This window comes from Lutra lutra, chromosome 13 (assembly GCF_902655055.1).
Source record: "Lutra lutra chromosome 13, mLutLut1.2, whole genome shotgun sequence".
NCBI classification, from domain to species: domain Eukaryota; kingdom Metazoa; phylum Chordata; class Mammalia; order Carnivora; family Mustelidae; genus Lutra; species Lutra lutra.
This window is the reverse complement of record NC_062290.1, coordinates 45,569,841-45,591,806: the sequence shown is the minus strand read 5'-3', so window position 1 is coordinate 45,591,806 and position 21,966 is coordinate 45,569,841. Positions and strand designations below refer to the sequence as shown.

At 36.8% G+C, this 21,966-nt stretch overlaps 1 protein-coding gene across 2 annotated transcripts in view; it reads right to left on the bottom strand.

The window, feature by feature from the left end:
* Nucleotides 1-21,966, bottom strand: part of DENND4C (DENN domain containing 4C) — a 147,102-nt gene that overhangs the window by 48,773 nt on the left and 76,363 nt on the right. For both annotated transcript variants that reach the window (XM_047701308.1, XM_047701307.1), the window contains exons 11-17: nt 16,700-16,800; nt 16,174-16,392; nt 9,295-9,440; nt 8,271-8,306; nt 8,061-8,191; nt 5,930-6,062; nt 2,515-2,721 (exon numbers count right to left, since the gene is read on the bottom strand). In XM_047701308.1, coding sequence (XP_047557264.1) covers nt 2,515-2,721; nt 5,930-6,062; nt 8,061-8,191; nt 8,271-8,306; nt 9,295-9,440; nt 16,174-16,392; nt 16,700-16,800 — 973 coding nt within the window. The remainder of the gene's footprint in view (nt 1-2,514; nt 2,722-5,929; nt 6,063-8,060; nt 8,192-8,270; nt 8,307-9,294; nt 9,441-16,173; nt 16,393-16,699; nt 16,801-21,966) is intronic.

Below are 21,966 nucleotides of genomic sequence, written 5' to 3'. Positions count from 1 at the left end.
TCTCTGCTCGACAGGGAGCCTGCTTCTCTCTCTCTCTCTCTCTCTGCCTGCCTGCCTCTCTGTCTACTTGTGATTTCTCTCTGTCAAATAAATAATAAATAAAATCTTTAAAAAAAAAATACCTACAGAGGAAAATACTTCTTAGGAAATTTATGATATGTATTATGAACTTAAAACTTATCAAACAAACTTAATGAAGCACTGTGCTTTGAATTTAGAGTACAATAACATCATTCATAGAGCATACTTTAAAACACTTTGAAAATATTTCAAATATTGAAATATTTGAAAATTATTTCACAGAGCACATTTAAGAACACTTTAAAAAATATCTTATGCCTTTCACAAGTTAAAACACATCTTAAAACACATCTTAGAAAACTAAATAACTCTATTAGAACAAATTTTTTTAAAACATTAAAATGCATAAGGTACGAAACACAGATTCTGATCAAGTACTTTTAATTTCCAAATAGTTTCATAAACATCAGATGAAAGCAATGTAATCAAATATGAGAATAGATATTTTAGTACTTGTTTTGTAATTTTATTTTTGAAGCTTTCATAACATACAGTTAATACTTAGAGAAAATGAGTTTTAGTGTCCCCAGAAGCATTATCAAATCTTCATATTATATGTGTACATTCACTTAAGATTTTTTCTTTTAAGAAAAAATATTAGCGCTGAAGCCTATAATGCGCCCCTCTTCAATCCCATTTCTCTTCTATCCCTGTGCTTTCCCTTCAGAGAGCCATTATTCTGAGTTTTTATTTCAACTTCATTTTAAGTTCTAACCTGATTCTAAAGATCATTTATAGTTATTTTAACACCAAAAGTTATTTTTAAGAGGGAAAATTAGCAAAGACAAAGGCTAAATAAGTTGTCCAGTTTCCTCAATGATTAACTGGACAGTATCACTACCTCTTAGGATGGCTCTGAAGCTTAAGACAGAGAGTGCCTGTAAAACCTTTAGCGTATCAGTCACTGAGTGCTCACCTTGCACTGTAAGCCAGGTACTATTCTAGGCACACTGTACATCAGCAGATTTCGCCCTCAAGTTAAACTTAGAAAGATGGTACCAACTACAATTATCTACATCAGTGGGGCAATTCTGACCTCCAGGGACAGGTGGCAATGTATGCAGACATATCTGAATGCTGCGTAGAAGGGGGACTGCTCCTGGCATTAGTCAGGCCAGGAGCATTAGAGAGGCCAGGGATGCAGCTAAACATCCTACAATGGACAGGACTGGCCCACAACAGAGGATTATGTAGGCCGAAACATCAACAGTGCCAAGGTTGAGAAGTCTGGATCAACATTTTCAGATACATTATCTGAAATACATACAGGTTATATAACTCATCCTAGGACACAGGGCCTAAGTGGAGAGCCACTTACTAACAGCCTATTCCCTATTTGCTTCCTAATAAAGTTGTATCAAAAATAAAATGAGGGGCACCTGGGTGGCTCAGTGGGTTAAGCCTCTGCCTTCGGCTCAGGTCATGATCTCAGGGTCCTGGGATTGAGCCCCGCATCAGGCTCTCTGCTCAGCAGGGAGCCTGCTTCCCCCCCTCTCTCTGCCTGCCTCTCTGCCTATTTGTGATCTCTCTCTCTGTCAAATAAATAAATAAAATCTCTTAAAAATTTTTAAAAATTAAAAAATAAAAAGAACAAAATGAAGTAGGGGCGCCTGGGTGGTTCAGTCGGTTAAGCATCTGACTCTTGATGTCAGCTCAGGTCCTGGTCTCAGGGTTGTGAGAGGGACCTGGGCGTGGAGCCTGCTTAAGATTCTCTCTCTCCCGGGGCACCTGGGTGGCTCAGTGGGTTAAGCCACTGCCTTCGGCTCAGGTCATGATCTCAGGGTCCTGGGATCAAGCCCCACGTCGGGCTCTCTGCTCAGCGGGGAGCCTGCTCCCCCCTGCCTCTCTGCCTGCTTATGATCTCTCTTTCTCGCTCTGTCAAATAAATAAATAAAATCTTTAAAAAAAAAAAAAAAAAGAAAAAGATTCTCTCTCTCCCTCTGCCCCTCCCCACTCTCAAGGAAAAAAAAGAATAAAATGTAGTCAATATTATTTTCTATTTATCAAGTGCAAACTATCTGACCTAAGGCAGTCTCTGCTTCATTCCAAAGCAGTAATTTTTAAATAACTATATTTAAATATAAATTCATATATAAATTTATATATATTATTTTATATTTGCAATATTTATGTTTATATATTTATATATTGTATTTTATATTTATATTTATATATTTAGTATTTATTATATGTTATATATTAATTTATTATATGTTATATATTAATTTATTATATTATAAATTATATTATTATAAAATAAATATATTTAAAAATAAGCAATAAGTATTAGCTCCATGGAACAGAGTAATATTTAACCTTTCCTGCTTCATGAAAATACCTGAGAACACTTTAAAGCAACTGAGACCTAAATTCCCTTGGAAATACAAAAATAAAATGTATCCTAGTAATGGTAACTCGGTTTGTTATAATCACCTCATCGAGCGGATCCACGTCTGTTTTCCGCATCTTAATGAGAACATCATACGCCTGCTGCAGTGCTCTGACTTTAGGGTGAGAAACTCTCACATGGGCCGGGAGACAGATAAACCACAAGCTGTAACAGTGACTGAAGAGGCACTTGGCCCACTGTGGTGGATTTGTGTAACATCGCTTTGCCAACTTATGAGCTGTTCTTATCTCCTAGGAAGAGAATAAATAACATATTACAGCATTTGGGACACTTGGCTGGCTCAGTCAGGACAGCATGCAACTCTTGATCTCTGGTTCATGAGTTCAAGCACCACACTGAAGTAGAGATTACTTACAAAAAGAAAATTAAGGGAAAAAAAATCAAGGGATTTATTAAAATCCACTAGGGTGGGGATAAAAGTGAGAAGGAAAAGAGAGAGAGGAATGTAATATAAAATCTGACTCTAACATTAAGCATTTCACAGTTTACTTTCATGAGTGCCTTCCCACCTAGTGCCATGTAGGGCCTTCAACATTCACCTACAGAAGCAGTTTATTCTGTGCTATAACTATTTACTGGCAAGCACATGTTTCCCAATAGACTAGAAATCCCTTAGAAATAGAGATCATTCATATTTATATAATATAATGGCTAATTAGTTGCCCCTCACATAGAAGGCACTCATATGCTTGATGGGTAAAAGGGTTTGAACCATTTAGAGCTTGTCAGTCCATTGATGGCATTCTTGAAAAGTGATAGTCTTTCCACCTTTCTCCCTGCCGAAAATGTTTAAGATCCCATAGGCTATTTCCTGCCAAGATTTCCACTCTATCCTCCTTCACCAATCTTTAATTCTTTCACTGACTGATTCCTTAAAAAGATATATGCCACTGCAGGCAACAGTGTGATCAAGGTCACAGACTTTCTTACCCCACAGACCGGTAATTGTATTTTTTACCTCTGATTCTCATTCTCATTTAGGTGGAAAAGAGGTATCAAAACCACCTGCAGAGCTTTAATCAAACTATATACCCCATGGGGCACGCAGGTGGCTCAATCGGTTGAGCACCTGGTTCAGGCCATGAAGTCAGGGTTGTGAAATCCAGCCCCATGTCGGGCTCCATGCTCAGCAAGGAGCCTGCTTGAGAGTAGCTCTCTCTCCCTTCCCCTGCTTGTGCACATGCTCATGCTCTCTCCCTCTCCGACAAACAAATAACTCCTTAAAAAAAACAACAACAAGGGCGCCTGGGTGGCTCAGTGGGTTAAGCCGCTGCCTTCGGCTCAGGTCATGATCTCAGGGTCCTGGGATCGAGTCCCGCATCGGGCTCTCTGCTCAGCAAGAAGCCTGCTTCCCTCTCTCTCTCTCTCTCTGCCTTCCTCTCCGTCTACTTGTGATCTCTCTCTGTCAAATGAATGAATAAAATCTAAAAAAAAAAAAAAACAACAACAACAAAAAAACAGAAACTATATATACTCTTAGAAACCACAGAACCTTCCAGGTACGTCAGACTACCACTGTGTGCCTTGCACTGAAGATCCCTCTGCTGGGATGTGTTCTAAATAAAAATGTCCTAGCCCTTCATTTTTCTTATGAGCTCTATTTCCGTTATACTCAGAAGATATATCTGAAAATATAGTCACTTGTTTTTCTAAGGTGGGAACATTCTTTTCTTTTCCAGCTAGCCTGGGGGACAAAAATCCTGGTGAATAGGAGCTTTAAAGATTTAGTAACCAAATTCTCCCATTGTAAAAACTGGCTTTTATTAAGCCGGTAATAGCAAAATACATATATGCTAATTTCCCTTCCGACATTGAGAGTTCATTAACTACCTTTATGATGATTTTATCACTTCTAAACTGTCCAGAAAACAGTCATCAGGAAAGTGAAAGGCAGCTTTGTGTTATCAGGAAAAGAAGGTTAACTGTTAAAATCTTCACAGGATGGGGCACCTGGGTGGCTCAGTGGGTTAAAGCCTCTGCCTTCAGCTCAGGTCATGATTTCAGGGTCCTGGGATTGAGCCCCGCATCGGGCTCTCTGCTCAGCGGGGGCCTGCTTCCTCCTCTCTCTGCCTGCCTCTCTGCCTACTTGTGATTTCTGTCTCTCAAATAAAATCTTTAAAAAAAAAAAAAAAAAGAGAGATTTTTTTTTTCTCTCAACACGTTGAGAGAAATGTGTATTATCTGAAATTAAGGAACACTTCAGGTTACCTCTAGCATTTGGGGGGACTGTACAGAAGCTGGTAACACCTGAATTTAAAACTTCATTCTGAAATTTTCCATGTTTTGTAAACCACGAATATGTCAACAATATATGTACAAAAGTTGTTTCATTTTAACTCACACCTAACCACAGATTAACTCTTTATACCTAAATCAGATATAGTATGTCTGTAAGATGTCTAACTTGTCCTAAAGTAACTCCCTTTAACTTCCTTTAAATGTAATATTTGGCGAGATAAATAACTGCGAGAGAAATCACAATGAAATACCACTTCACACACACAAGAATGGCTATCATCAGAAAGACAGATAATCATAAGAATGGACAGGGACATGGTGTAACTGGAACCCTCATACACTGCTGGCAGGAATTTAAAATGGTAGAGCTATTCTGGAAAGCAGTCTTGACAGTGCCTCAATAGGTTAAAACATACAGATACCATATGACCAACAATTCTATTCTAGGCATTTACCTAAGAGAAACAAAAACACACATCCACGCAAACACTTGTACACAAATGTTCACAGCAGCACTATGCGCAACAGCCAAAAGATAGGAACCACTCACGTGTACATGAATGAATAAATACAATGTGGTATATATCCATACAACGGAGGATTATTCAGCAATAAAAATAAATGAAGTACTGGCACACAGTGAAACACGGAGAAACTTAAAAATATCATGCTGTGTGGAAGGAACCAGTCACAAAAGGCCTCTTGCTATTTATTTCCGTTTATGGAATATTTATTACGAAATTCCCAGAATAGGCGAAACCATAGAGATAGAAAATAGATTAAGTGGTTGCCTAGGGCTGTGGGGAATGGATGGGGGGGTTAACAAGTCAGAGGTGCAGGCTTTCTGGGGTAATGAAAATGGTCTAAAATGGACCGTGGTGGTGGTTGCACAACCCTGTGAATAAAAGCCACTGAGTAGACTTGACATGGGTGAATTGTATGGTATAGGAATGTACCTCAATAAAGTTGTTTTTTAAAAAGTGTATTTGGTTCCCCAGGATTCTCTTAAAGCATAAACATACGCATTCAAAAACTTCAGCCTCAATATTATAAAAGGGTTGCGAGACATCTCGTTTACTTAACAACCATAGAGGGTCTTCAAATGGTTGCCATGGGTGATAATTCTAAACTATGGGCTGCATATCACATACACATATTTTACATTTTAAATTAACATGTATTAGATAAAGAATATCTGACCTGTTTAGTTCTCTTAGCCATGAGTGCTGGACTGTTTGTAATGCTAGTCCCAGTAGGGTGTCTACTAAAACAAAGTTTCAACTCCTGTGGTCTGTCAAAAAGTTTAAGGTCCAGTCTTGGAAAGTATTTGTAACTAAAATAAAAAGCAAAAATAGAGCTGCTGATTTAAAATACATTAACTTTTCATATTATTCCAGAATTTAGGTGAGTATTTCTACATCTTAAATAGTACCCAATATTATTTCCCAAAATCCAGATATAGAAAAATAATATTTTTCAAAACTATAAGGTGATGTAGTTATAAGATACACAGACTACCTACATGGAAACTTTGGCTTCCTCCCCACCCTGTAATTTACTTTCAACCAATCCCTGCAAAACAGAAAATCTTGATATCTTACTTGACAGAGGAATTAGTAACTTTGAACAGAAACCATGTGTTGAATAATAATTCATATTAAAAATTAACACTTGGTATACTTTGTAATTTTTTCTTCATAACAGTTTAACTTCATAACATACCTTGCAGTGGTATTTAAGGGGAAACGAATCCATAATATTTTTATTTTAGGGCTATACCATAATTTCACCATTCTTTATTATCAGACATTTTAGGTTCTCAATTTTTGCAATTAAAAGATCTGTGTTACTTATACCTTTATGAAACTTTTGCTTAATGTCTTAGGATAACGCCCAATAAGAGAGTTTGCTATAGTCAATGTTTATCAAGAGAATCAAAATTATTACAGTCACTATCAAATTATTTCAATTTCAATATTTTAATATTTCAATTATATACAGTTTATACAGTAGCATAACCTATTTTCAATCCAATAGATTAAAAATGCTTCTACTCACCATTTTGGTTTGCATTTCTTTGAATACTAGAAATACTGAATATATTTTCATATTATTAATTATTGGAATTTCTTCTTGGAGATTGCCTACTCACTGCCTTTGGCCAATTTTCTTCTGGGAGATATGGTCTTTCCCTATTTGATTTACCTTATACATGGATGCCAATGTGTAGTAATTAAACCAAAGTAAAAAAAAATTCTATAATTAACATGTGATCAAAATAACACTTAATTAAGCCACTAAACTCCAGTATATAGTCTTCATTCTTATCCAGTCTAGGTAAGATAATATATTAATTCCGTATTTTTGGAAGCCAGTTATTTTATACTTCCTTTGCCTCAGATATTCTTTTAGGAATGCAGCCTAAGGAAAAAACTATGTATATACACAAGGATATAGATAGCAAAGAACCAAGAAAAAAAAAAAACCCACAAGAGATTAAACAAACCACAATAAATGCATGCAATATGGTCATTCAAAATGATATGGCACAAAAATATTTGTTAGCATGGAAAAATGTCCAGACCACTAAAGGCAGACACAGGTTACAAAGAATATGTACAATACAAACTCATACTTGTTTTAATATAGTAAATGCAAATTTGTAGGAAAGATATACATACAGGGGTTAACAGACATTAAACTGTGAATTATCATAACAACAAATAAAAATCAAGTACATTTTAATTTTGTAAAAGGTTCCCATCCAAATCTTATTCTCCAAGTTTATTATTTTTATTTTGTTTTAAATCCCAGTGTAGTTAACATACAGTGTTCCATTAATTTCAGGTGTGTAATACAGTGATTCAACAACTCCATACATCACCCAGTGCTCATCACGGACAAGCACCCTCCTTAATCCCCATCACCTGTTTTAATAAATAATGATTCCTGGCCCTCTTAAGTTTTTTCTGGTATCTTACTAATAAATAGGAATTTCAGTCTTTACATTGATAACAAAACTCCCACACGTAGAAGAAACCTCACAGAAGCAAGCTTATTCTTCTCCAGAAATGAAGTTTTTAAAGATTAAAATATGATTCAATGTTTAGGTGAACAGTGATTTGGCTCCCCTTCCAAAAAGGCTGTCCAATTTTTAAATTACAATACCTGGTAACATCTTCATATAACATTCATCTTCATTAGTTCACTGAATTAATTTTGAAAATGACTTTCACAAATGACTAATATACATATCTACTAATAATCACAAAAAATCAAATTGGGTTACTAAAGCTGAAGCCAAACAGCAATCTAAAAAAATCCCTGCTACCTGTACTTCGGGGACAGATCCTTCCCGTCATCAGGGGGCGGCTCCAGCGGCATGATGAATACCGTGTGCTCACTCTTCTGGGAATCATCTAGCTCTATCAATCTGGTATCTTCGGCTGAATCAAAATCAACCTGAAAATAATTATTTTCTCCAATTAATCTGCATACAAGGAGTATCTAGTTTTGAAATTTTAAAATGTAAGAAAAATACCTTGTCAGTTTTCTCTGTGCCTTTATCAGGAAATAGCTAGAAAAGAAGAAAAGAACTCTTGGTGAAAATGTCTAATGTGAATTTATTAGAGATGATCTTAAATTCTTATTTTAAAAACTATCCTTTTTTAATACTGAGCAGATAGGAAACACTTCACATATATTTGGGGGACCCTACACTGTCAGGTTACCGTATAATATTTTTCTTATGGCTATTAGGATAGAAACATTTTAAATAGGTTTTTCATAAATCCTCTTCACAAGCAAAAAATGGCCAATCACAAGGGGAGTCTGGCTTCTCAAATAAAAAATTTCATTGTTACTAAAACCTTGTGTTACATATTGCTATCATCTAAGCTTTCCTCTAACTGGATGATGTCAGACTATCAATTTTTAAGTAATCAAAACACTGAATAGTTTTAATCTTATCCCCAGAAGTCTACATCACATTAGTATAATGGGAGAAAATCATTCAAGTCCTCTAAGGACACTACAAACATTATGTCATAATATTCTACCTTTTTTAGATATAATCTCAAATTTTACATACTATGGCTCACATAAACAAATCAGCCCCAAGATCCACTTAGCAAAAATTTAAAACGGCACATGTTGACTACCTTGCAAAATGTATAATGTTTAAAGTGTGTAACTGAATGAAGAGAAAACAAAAACCAAAACACAAGACTCCATTACCCATAAAACTAAACTTTCTTAATGAACTACAAAATCTTATCTTACTTAGGTAAGTAAAAAAGGTAAGATTTAGGATTTTCAGTGAAATGTTCTTAGTATTTAACAGTTGCAAACTACAGTGAGATTCAAGAAAAATTAGCTATGTAGAGTGGAAACTAGGTATCATAAAGGAAAAGTATTCTTATATTAAGCTTAGAACTGGACACTTGCACATGCACAAACCTACACTGTCTCCCTCAGATCATCTGTACTAATAATAATGATGATTATACTGGCAGCCAAACTGTTAATGTTTTTTTCTTCAACACTTATATACAGGACAAACTTACCTTTTCTATGCAGTCATCAAAAAATGCCAATCCAGTATCTTTATCGCTTACAAAACTACATTCTTCAATGAAACGAATAAATATCTGTGTTTTGGATAAATGAGTATAGAACTTCGTATAGGTACGATCTCGACTTTTTAAAAATCCTGAAAAAAATTATAATTAAATTCAAAATTCAAAGTGGAACTAGATGTTAGACAAAATAGTATCTTAAACCTGTACATATTATATTATATTCTCTTTACATATATCCACATTTATAGAAGCTTTCAGTAACCATATTCTAGTAACCATCACTCTTTCTGACTGATTCAACCATAAAAAAGTTAACTTATACCACTATACCACTAACCTTTTCACTGAAATCTGAACCTCCTATAAGGAACCTCTAGCCCTCAAGTTCTCAAGCAGAAATTTCTCTTTTATAGTCAGCCTACTCTTAAATAAGAAAGGTTAATGTCCTTATTCTGAAATGCCACCAGACAATTCCTATACTGGCTTGTAAAAATCTCTGCTTTGCCCCTGACAGTTCATGTGACTTGGCTATCCCACCCTTTCCCCTGCTAACTGTAGTCATCTACTGACTTCAGGGACACTCTCCTTCATTCACTGAAGCCTAGGGCACATAATTCCAACTTCTCCTCTCCAACTCCTACCATTATCATTCTTCAACATCCATAAGCATAAACCACCTAATACTTTAACGAGTTCTTAAGGCCTTGAATTTCAATGACCTATGGTCTAGCCCACCTCAGTCACCAACTTGTACACAGTCACACACTCCCTGGACCTTTCTTTTTTTTTTTTAAAGATTTTATTTATTTATTTGACAGAGAGAGATCACAAGTAGGCAGAGAGAGAGAGAGAGAGAGAGAGGGAAGCAGGCACCCTGCTGAGCAGAGAGCCCGATGCGGAACTCGATCCCAGGACCTTGAGATCATGACCCGAGCAGAAGGCAGCGGCTTAATCCACTGAGCCACCCAGGTGCCCCTCCCTGGACCTTTCTTGTTGGCATTCAAAACAATTCTGCCTCCTGAATCTAATTTACATATATATTACTTTCTGCCCATTACCCTTGTACAATTTGTTTACTTAAGTACTTCTACCAGGCATGAGGTGGGGGGCTCTTTGAAATCTACAATCATTCATAACCTTTTACTTTCTCCCTAACCCTCCTGTCTTCACTTCTCTCCTTATCCAATATTAATTCCAAGTCCATCATTTCAATTACTTTCTTGTCTACACTCTCAATTCTTATGTTCTTTTGTCTTTTTTGTCAAACTCACCCAGTAAACCTTAGCCCTGGAAGACTGTATTGCCTGCTTTTTCTGGATCTACACCACTGTGGCTGAGTATGTCAACTTGAAAGAGAAAAAAAACAATTCCACAACTAGGCTGGCCAGAACCACTTATACCTTCATTCCTGACTAGCAACCCTATTAAATTTCTGGAATCAACGTAATTTTCCTTTACCCATGTTTTCACAACTATTTCCAATTTTTTTTTAAGATTTTATTTATTTGACAGAGATCACAAGTAGGCAGAGAGGCAGGCAGAATGAGAGAGGTGGAAGCAGGCTCCCTGCTGAGTAGAGAGCCCGATGCGGGGCTCGATCAGAACCCTGGGATCATGACCAGAGCCGAAGGCAGAGGTTTTAACCCACTGAGCTATCCAGGCGCCCCTATTTCCAATTTTTTAATTCTCTCCCCCATCTCTAATGATCACACCTTATACTGAAGAGAAAATGAAAATCATTAACAGAATTGCCACCATTATCTCACTACAAAAAATCTATGGCTTTCCGCAGCTATCAGTTACTCCTTCCCTCTTACTACGACAGCTGTGTCCCTCTTATCTAAGGCCAGGCCCACCATATGAGCCTGGGATTCCAGCCCTTTCAGTGTTCTCAGGACAATTTTCCATCTCAAGTCTCTCATTTTAAAAAACTTTCCTTAAAAAAAAATTAATCAGATCCTTCCCCTTTCTGCTATTTCCCTTCTCAATAAATGGCATGGCCTTCCATCTACTTGGTTGACAAAGACAAAAATTTCTAAGTTGCTCTTGACATCCCCATCTTTTTTTTTTTTTTTTTTTTTTTTAAAGATTTTATTTATTTGTCAGAGAGAGAGGAGAGCGAACGAGCACAGGCAGACAGAATGGCAGGCAGAGGCAGAGGGAGAAGCAGGCTCCCCGCCAAGCAAGGAGCCCGATGCGGGACTCGATCCCAGGACGCTGGGATCATGACCTGAGCCGAAGGCAGCTGCTTAACCAACTGAGCCACCCAGGTGTCCCTTGACATCCCCATCTTATATCCCATATTCAATCTACCTCCTAAAAAACATCACTCTTCTACTCATACTACTGTTAATTAAACAAGGTCACTTCTATAAGCACTTGGACCAATGCGATAACCAACTAAGTAGTAGATCTGTACTCTGGATGCCTCCAATTCAATCTCTGCAAAGAAGGCGAAGAAAAAAAATGTTTTATTACTTCGTCTTTTAAAAACGCAAATCTGGGCGCCTGTGTGGCTCAGTGGGTTAAAGCCTCTGCCTTTGGCTCAGGTCATGATCTCAGGGTCCTGGGATCGAGCCCCGCATCGGGCTCTCTGCTTAGTGGGGAGCCTGCTTCCTCCTCTCTCTCTGCCTGCCTCTCTGCCTACTTGTGATCTCTATCAAATAGATAAATAAATAAAATCTTAAAAAAAAATTTAATGAAAGACTGATGGGGGGGGGGACACGTGGGTGGCTCAGTTGCTAAGTGCCTGCCTCAGGCTTGGGTCATGATCCCAGGGTTCTGGGATCAAGCCCCACATCAGGCTCCCTGCTTGGTGGGAAACCTGTTCCCCCTCTCCCACTCCCCCTGCTTGTGTTCCTTCTCTTGCTGTGTCTCTGTCAAAAAAATAAATAAAATCTTTAAAAAAAAAAAAGAAAAGAAAAGAAAGGCTGTTGGGGAACCTATAATGCATGAAATGAGGCTGACAACACTTAAAACACACCGATCAATCCTAGGAGCACTAAAAATGGGACAGCCAGATAGGCATGTGGGTTGCAATAGGAAGTAGTAAACACCATGTGTTTTGAATATTGGCACTACTTGCCAAGAAAACTAAATCTGAATCTAATCAAGCTCTAGAACAGTACCATTTAATTCAGTAACCACCACCCACATGTGACCTGAGCACCTGAAATGTAACTGCTCCAAACTGAGATGTGCTGTAAATATAAAACAGGCTGATTTCAAAGCCTTAGTATAGAAAAATGTAAATTATTTCATTAAAATTCTATTTTTTAAAAGGTTTTATTTATTCGTCAGAAAGAGAGAGAAAGGGGATAAGCAGGGGGAGCAGCAGACAGAGGGAGAAGCAGGTTCTCTGCTGAGCAAGGAGCCCAATGTAGGACTTGATCCCAGGACCCTGCGATCATGACCTGACCCAAAGGCAGATGCTTAACCAACTGAGCCACCAAGATGTCTCTTTTATTTTTTTCATTAAAATTTCAAAAATGTAATTACATTTTGAAATACCATTTGGGATATTTTTTACAAAAATATACTATGAAAATTAATTTCCCTTATTGCTTTTTTTTTTAATTATAGCTACTAGAAAATTTTAAATTATATGTATGGCTTACATTACATTTCTATTGGACAATGTGTCTCTTAATCCAGCCACAAGTTTACAGGAAATACATGTGATGGAAGAACATTATACAGCGCCAGAGGGACACGATCAGCCAAAAGCACATACCATACATATCTAGGAAATTCTAAAGGATAATTCAAAGTTTATGGGTGAAATGATGTCCTATTTGGGAAAAAAAGGGAAGAAGGATGAAACAAAAATGGCAAAATGTTGATTGCTACTGCTGCTGAAGTTGGAAGATGCTATATGAGAGTACATTATTCTATTTTCATACATGTTGCAAAAGTCCCCCTGATAAAAAGTTAATCCAAAACCCACAAGTAATTCCTATGCATTTTTCAGGCCCAAGCTTATCTGGTACTTCTTCAGGGAACCTTTCCCTGACCTAGCACTCTCAAAGGAATAGCCAATGTTCCTTTACAATACAATTAGTAAAATGTAATTAGTATTTCTTTTACTGTCTAATTATCTGTAGCCCTCACTACACTAAATACTATTCTGTTAATGACAAAAATCTTAGGCCTGAGATACTAATGCAGTATCTTTCTAAATTCCATTAGTAATGCCACTCTCCCTCAGAGAGAGAGAGAAAGAATATGTATGAATTAGTGACCCACTACTGCCTATTAGGAAACCTGTATTTTAAGTCTGGCACTTAAGACTACCCATTATCTGACCCCTAATCTTATTTTCAGCCTTGTATTTCACAACACGACCAAAACTCTTCACTTTGGTCGAACTGTACATAACATGCTGTTATAGGCTGAACCCCATAATACTGTCCCCCCAAAATTCTTTTTTTTAAAGATTTTATTTATTTATTTGATAGACAGAGATTACAAGCAGGCGGAGAGGCAGGCAGAGAGAGGGAGAGAGGAAGGGAAGCAGGCTCCCCACCGAGCAGAGAGCCAGACACGGGGCTCGATCCCAAGACCCCGGGATCATTCGATCCCAAGACCCCGGGATCATGACCTGAGCTGGAGGCAGAGGCTTTAACCTACTGAGCCACCGAGGTGCCCCACCCCCCCAAAATTCTTATGCTAAAGTCCTAACTCTTGGTATTTTAGAATTTACTGTATTTGCAGATAAGGTCTTTAAAGAAGTAATTAAGCAAAATGAAGTAATTAGGATGGGCTCTAACCTAATGATTAATGTACTTATAAGTGAAATCTGGGGGAACCTCAGTGACTCAGTTAAGCAACCAACTCTTACTTCATCTCTGACTTCATCTTACTTCACCTTCTTACATGATCTCAGGGTCATGGGACTGAGCCCCACGATGGGCTCTGCACTCAGCACGGAGTCTAGTTGAGATTCTCTCCCTCCCTCTGCCCCTCCCCACATCCCTCTACATTCTCCCTCTTTCTGTAATGAATAAATAAATCTTTAAAAAAAAAAAAAAGTGGAAATCTGGGTATAGATTCCTTCCCAGAAGGAAGACCACGTGAAGACACAGGAAGAATACGGCCATCTTTACAAACCAAGGAGAGAGGCCTCAGAGGAAACCAATCCTGCCAACATGTTGACCTTGAACTTTAGCTTCTAGAATTGCGAGAAAATAAATTTCTGTTCTTTAAGCCACCCAATCAATGGCACTGTGTTACAGCAGCCATGACAAAGCCATGACAAACTAATACACATGCCTTACACATCTGTAGTTGAGGTTTCTTCCATTCTGTCATTACCACTAGTGGTAACAGCTGTTACCATGAGTACTGTAATTTTACTAGTTGCTTCATATACATCTAATCTTCACAACCATTCATGAAGTAGGTGTCATCCTCATTTTATTCAAGAGAAAACAAAACCTCAGAAAGGCTTAATAAATAACAAAGGAGAAATTCCATTCAGATTTGGCTTTTAATACATATTGTTTTTGTTTTTTAAAGATTTTATTTACTTATTTGAGAGAGAATGAGCACGGGAGGGAGGGGCAGAGAGAGAAGCAGACTACCTGCTGAGCAGGTAGCCCAAGACACAGGGCTCAATCCCAGGACACTCAGATCATGACCTGAGCAGAAGGCAGACACTTAACTTAACTGAGCCACCCAGGCACCCCTAAAGCGTATTGTTTTTTTAGAAAGCCTTTCCTGATAAGCTCCATTTATCTAAATTCTACCCATTTCCTCAAAGTCACACTCTTTTTCCACGAAGTCTTCTGAAACAGTCATTTGGGAAACATGCTCCCTTTTTCTAAATTTGGGAACTTCCCAATGAATTATTAATTGTGTAAAATCTGTTTCCTTGAGTATCTGTTCCATTTTAGAAAGAATTTTAGATTTATTTTGCATTTAGTATCCCATAGAGCTAGATTTTAACACTTCTTTATAATCCCTATCTAATAACTAGTCAGACTTGTAAGTGATAACTAAATATTCAAGAGATAGGTTATCCTGAAGCTGAGATGATAAAAGTCAAAAGGATTATGAGAAAAGTGGAGTCTTTTTTTTTTTTTTAAAGATTTTATTTATTTATTTGACAGAGAGAAAGATCACAAGTAGGCAGAGAGGCAGGCAGAGAGAGAGGAGGAAGCAGGCTCCCTGCTGAGCAGAAAGCCCGATGTGGGGCTCGAACCCAGGACCTGGGATCATGACCTGAGCCGAAGGCAGCGGCCCAACCCACTGAGCCACCCAGGCGCCCCAAAGTGGAGTCTTTTTAAAAGTAACTAGTGGGTAAAAGTACAGAAATAGAAAATAATTTTCATATGAATATTACTGTATTTGTAAGATTGCTACCACATAGAATAGCTGAATTACAACAAAAATCTTGATAATTCCCTAAAATAACAAACACTCAGAAAGATGAGTATAGTGTTTTCCCCTGAAACAAAGCTATGTTTTTCAAAACTTCTAAACACTTGTGGCCTTATTCCAAAAACTAACTGTTAGGGAATATTATAAAGCCAAGAATGTATAAATCAAAGAATTATGCAAAACTGAGGAACCATCTAAAAGCAAATTGCCAGGTATGTTCTACTAAGATAACTAGCTATCTAGTAAATACAAGCAACATCTTTGACTTTTCATAATTAAAGATCTCCAGTTTCAGATTTCTCAGGAAAAATTAGAGTATAATGGAATTCTTCATAGAGCTAGATCACAACAACCCAAAATTTCACTGTATTTTAATATACATTTCTAAGAACTTACATAGTGAATATTTTGGGGGGAGCAATACCAAATAGAAAATATTTTTCATTTCAATGAAAAGTTAACTATGTTTTCAATGCCACTCACCCTGTCGGTCAAACAATGAATCAACAGCTGTGGCTTTATTTGAAGGAGCCTCTGTGATTGGCCTGAGATATGTTCTATACCCTTTTAAAATAGATGCCATAAAACGCAAAAATGCCTCTTGAATTTCCATCTCAAGTTGTGTTGTTTTCTTTTGCCAGGAGAAATCTGCTTCGATTGGAGTCATCTCAATCGCTGAACCTTCTTGAGTCTTTCGGTGAACTGACATATCCAGAGAAGACAAATAATGATTAAACAATTAAGAAAATTGTCAAAATAAAACCCGTGACTTCCTGAAATTCCTCTCTTCACTAATATAAAGGGACCACTGGCAGGAACTAACAAGGAGGCTCAAGCAGACAGGACACAAAGAACATACTTTAAAAAATCATCAACCACAATATTAATGTCTTAGTGCTGAAATTTTGTTTTGTAATGAGATTCCTTTTAAGGAGAGCAAAATTATGTTTAAATTTAAGAATTTTCTTATATTCTTTCGTTAAATGTATCCCTTTCTCTTCACATTTACCTGAAGATAGCTGAGGATACAACTTCTTTAGGGTACTAAGCAGATTTTTGCATGGCTTTTTGGGAAGCTGCTTCCAGTTCATGTTCTTCTTTTCATCTGATCTATTAATAAAAACACAATTAATAAAATCTGTCATAATCTCTTTACTTAGCAAAACTCTTACGTCAAACTAAAAATGAAAATGGACAGGCTATTTTTGCTCAAATTACAATTGACATGGACAGTCTGAATAAATGGTTTTCAAGGAAGTTCTCTTTACATCTCAAACAACCTCAATCAAATTTGGTCATCTCATTCTAATACTCTAACACAAATTTTCAAGGCTGGAGCTATGAATTCAACACCAATCTTGCTTCAAAAGTTACATTTTAGAACTATAATATTTTAAGTGACAAACTTCACTGATACTTCAAACTACCGATTAGAAGCAAATCTCAATAAATATCAGAGAGTAATATGTAAAGCAACTATATTTCAAACAGCATTTAAGGAAAAAAGAACTTGGAAGTTCAAAAGAATACTTCTAAATAATGCATGAGTCAAAATATTTTAATAGAAATAAGAAACATTTAAAACTCTACAAAGATGGTGTGCCTGGGTGCTTCAGTCGGCTGAGTGACTGACTCGGTTTTGGCTCAATTTGTGACCTCAGGGTCCTGGGATAGAGGCCCACCTCAGGCTCCACAGTCTGTGTGGAGTCTGTTTCAGAGTCTTTCTCTCCCTCTCCTCCTCATGCTCTCTCAATCTTTCTCTTTAAAATAAATAAATAAATCTTCTGGAAAAAAAAAAAAACCACCTCTACAAAGATGAAAACCTATGTATTAACCACAGGTCACAGCTAACACTATATACATCATCAAGCCAGTATCATTTATGAGCACAATGTAAACATTTAAAAATTTTTAGAATATTTAATCTGCTGGGCGCCTGGGTGGCTCAGTGGGTTAAGCCGCTGCCTTCGGCTCGGGTCGTGATCTCAGGGTCCTGGGATCGAGTCCCGCATCGGGCTCTCTGCTCAGCGAGAAGCCTGCTTCCCTCTCTCTCTCTCTCTCTGCCTGCCTCTCCGTCTACTTGTGATCTCTCTCTCTGTCAAATAAATAAATAAAAAATCTTAAAAAAAAAAAAAAAAAAGAATATTTAATCTGCTAAGATATAAAGAATAAGACAATATTTATTTCAGGAATGTAAAAATTATTCACTATTGATTTTATAATGTTACTTACTGCACAGAAAACAAAGGAGAAACAATCTGTTCCATTTTAGAAAGAATTTTAGATTTATTTTGCATTTAGTATCCCATAGAGCTAGATTTTAACACTTCTTTATAATAGTTGTACAAAAGTATGATATTCAACACCTATTTAAGAGGTTTTCTTAAAATCACTATGTAGAAGAAAAGTTCCTTGATTTATTAGTAAGCAATCAAAACCCTAGAGTGGGGCTAGCAAACCTTTTCTTTAAAGGGTCAGATGTTAATATTTTATGATTTGAGGATCATACAGCCTCTGTCACAACTTGCCAAATGTAGCATTATAGCATGAAGGCAGCCTCCCAGAATATGTAAATGAATGAGTTCTGTAATTTTATCTACAAAAACAGGCCAGGCCAGATGTCAATTCTTGCTTAAAGCCACAGTCATACTTAATGATGGAGTGCTCAAAGCATTCCCCTTAAAATTAGGAGTACGACAAGATACCAGCTATGACTACACTATTCAACACTATGCTAAGATCCTAGCCAGAGAATTAAGATAAGAATTTAAAAATATATAAGGATTATACATGATGTGATTGTTTATAGCCAGAAAACGGAAAAGAATTTACAAACAAAATTGAATTAAGTCACCATGCAGACTACCTGAAAACCAAACAGCATTTCTATAGTGCAGCAACAAATAGAAAATGTAATTTAAAATATCATTTATAAAAAAAATATATCATTTATAGTACAATAAAAACCACACAGTACTTAGGAATAAATAAGTCTAGGGTACCTGGGTGGCTCAGTGGGTTAAAGCCTTTGCCTTCAGCTCAGGTCATGATCTCAGGGTCCTGGGATCAAGCCCCGAGTTGGGCTCTCTGCTCAGCAGGGAGGCTCTTCCCCCCACCCTCTCTGCCTGCCTCTCTGCCTACTAGCGATCTCTGTCAAATAAATAAATAAAATCTTAAAAAAAAAAAAAAAGGAATAAGTCTAACAAAAGATGTTCATGGTCTTTATGGAGAAAACGGCAAAGTTTATTTTTTTAAAAATGTAGAAAGATCTAGGGGCGCCTGGGTGGCTCAGTGGGTTAAGCCACTGCCTTCGGCTCAGGTCATGATCTCAGGGTCCTGGGATCGAGTCCCGCATCAGGCTCTCTGCTCAGCAGGGAGCCTGCTTCCCTCTCTCTCTGCCTGCCTCTCTGTCTACTTGTGATCTCTGTCTGTCAAATAAATAAATAAAATCTTTAAAAAAAAATGTAGAAAGATCTATGAAGAAAAATACTATATACATGGGTAAGAAGACCAAATCAAAAAGAAGTCATATGCCCCGAAGTTAATGTATAAATTCAATAGATTTCTAACCAAAATCACAGCGTAACTTCGCATGGAACTTAACAATATGTCAAAATTTATACAGAAAAGCAAAGGACTAAATAGAGTCAAAACAATTTTAAAGAACAAGGGTAAAGAAAGGAACCTGTCATCTCACAATACAACTTTTTAAAAACATTATTGAGATATAAATCACACACGATTCACCCATCTGAAACGTGCAATTTGATTATTTTTTTTTTTAGCATATTCACAGGGCTGTTTAGACAACCTAATATTTTTTAAAAGACTTTATTTATTTGACAGAGAGAGAGCGCATGCCCGAGCACTGGGAGTGGAAGGCAGAGGGAGAGGGAGAAGCAGGCTTCCCGCTGAGCAGAGAGTGCAATGCGGGGCTCGATCCCAGGACTCTGAGATCATGACCTGAGCTGAAGGCAGAGGCTTAACTGACTGAGCCACCCAGGCGTTCCTTAGACAACCTGACTTTAAAACCAGTAAGACAGTATTACACTACCAAGAGGCTAAAACAGACCAAAGGAACAGAATAATAAGCATATTATAAATATAAAATTGATTTGCAGATTAATATATAATATAGAATTGTAAAATATAAAATATAAAAATTTATATGCAACGGTGCTGACACTAAAGACCACTGGGAAGAGATAAACTGGTTACCCAATATATAGTGCTATGTGAAAATTATTTATTCATGTTAGAAAAATGAAATTGTACTTCTATGTTATATCATACAGCAATATTAAGTTCAACTGAATTAAGGCCCTAAATGAGAAAGGCAAAACTTTACAAATTTAAGAATATCCACAATAGGGGTGCCTGGCTGCTCAGCTGGTAGAGCATGTGACTCTTGATCTCAGGGTTGTGAGTTAGAACCCCTATGTATGGCGTGGAGTTTACTTAAAATGAAAAACAAAAAAGAAAGAAAAAGAATATCCAGAAAAATATTTCATGACCTCAAGGCAGAGGATTTCATATACAAGAACCAAAAATAGCAATCAATAAGAAGACACTGATAAATTTGATCAACTAAAATAAGCTACTGTTCATCAAAACACACAACAGAATGTAAATACAAGTCACAGTGTGGGAGAGGCTATTTGCAAAGCATGTAACAGACCAAGAATTAACCAGATTATATAAAGAACTGATACAAATCAAAAGAAGACAATCTAATAGAAAAATGAACCAAAAAAAAAAAAAAAACACTAATTCACAGAGACGAACATCAAAGGGCAAAAAGAAATTAAAATGCCCCATTTGCAGAGCGCCTGGGTGTCTCAGTTGGTTGGGCATGTGCCTTCAGCTCAGGTCATGATCTCAGGGTCCTAGGATGGAGCCCAGTATCGCACTCCCTGTTCAGTGGAAAGCCTGCTTCTCCCTCTCCCTCTCCCTCTGGCTTCTGCTCCCCCTGCTTGTGCACTTACACACTCTTGGTCAAATAAATAAAATCTTAAAAAAAAAAAAAAGAAAACCTTTAAAAAAATAAAGTAAAATGCCCCATTTGCTACTAATTAGGGAAATATGAATTAAACGCACAATGAGATCCCATTACCATCAAATTAGCAAAAATTTTAAAGTCTGACCATAACAAGTATTGGCAAAGAACAGAACAAAGAAAATTCTCATTTGTTTCCAAACAGGAGGTAAACTTGGAAGACTAAAATGACACTAGCTATTTGTCTACAAACCAACATTAGCTCTTCTACATGTATACTTCAGGGGAATTCCTGCCCACAGACTCAAAAATATGCACAATAATAATCAGAGAAGCCTTGTTCAAAATTACAAAAAAACGCAGATACAACCTAAATACCCAGCAACACTGATAAGCCCTAAAAATGAAATAGAGCTACATGTTTCAACACAGATAAACCTTACAAAGAATGCCGAGTAAAAAAGCAAGTCACAGGAAACTATACAAACATGGAATTTTTAAAACATGCAAAACAAAATATCATTTAAACTAATACATGTACAATAAATGTTTCTAAAACACGTGGAAACAACATGGAAATGATAATGATAAACCCCCAAATCAAGGTAACAGTCAACCAGGAGCAAGATATGTTGCAGAAGACTATCCAGGGTTTCAAATTCACCGGCAATATTCTATTCCTTAATTTGTGTGATGGATACATGGGAGCTATTTACATTATTCTTTATAATTCTTGGGTATCTAGAACATTTCATAATTATTTAAGTATAATTGAATTCAATTATAAAAGAGTTCAAAGTTATTTTAGAAAACAGTTTTTGATAAATAGAATGTTACAGAAGAATCTCCATAATATTTTATTCAGAACAGTAATGAAAGTAAGGCAAGTATCTTGAGTTACAGCTCTATAAGTAATCATTTCCAAAAGCACCAAATGTATACAACCCTGAAATAACTGTTTTTCAGGGACAGCAGCTGGAAAACAACAAAATGTGTGCTACAGGAAATACCTGGTGGTTCTTTACTTCAAGGCTCTAGGTCGAAGTATACATAGTAAAGAGCTACCATAATTATACAGTTTCAAAAGTAAATGGCAGATCCATTTCAAAAACATTTTAAGTGATAGCAAATGTTTTCTTCCTTCACCTATTCCTTTGGTTCGCTTTGGAGTATTTTGCCAACCTCCTCTACTGTTGTTACCACTGAAGTGTCACCACAGTTTTCACTCTATTTATTTTCTGCCAATCTCAAACAGTAAAGAATAAAAATACTCCAGGATC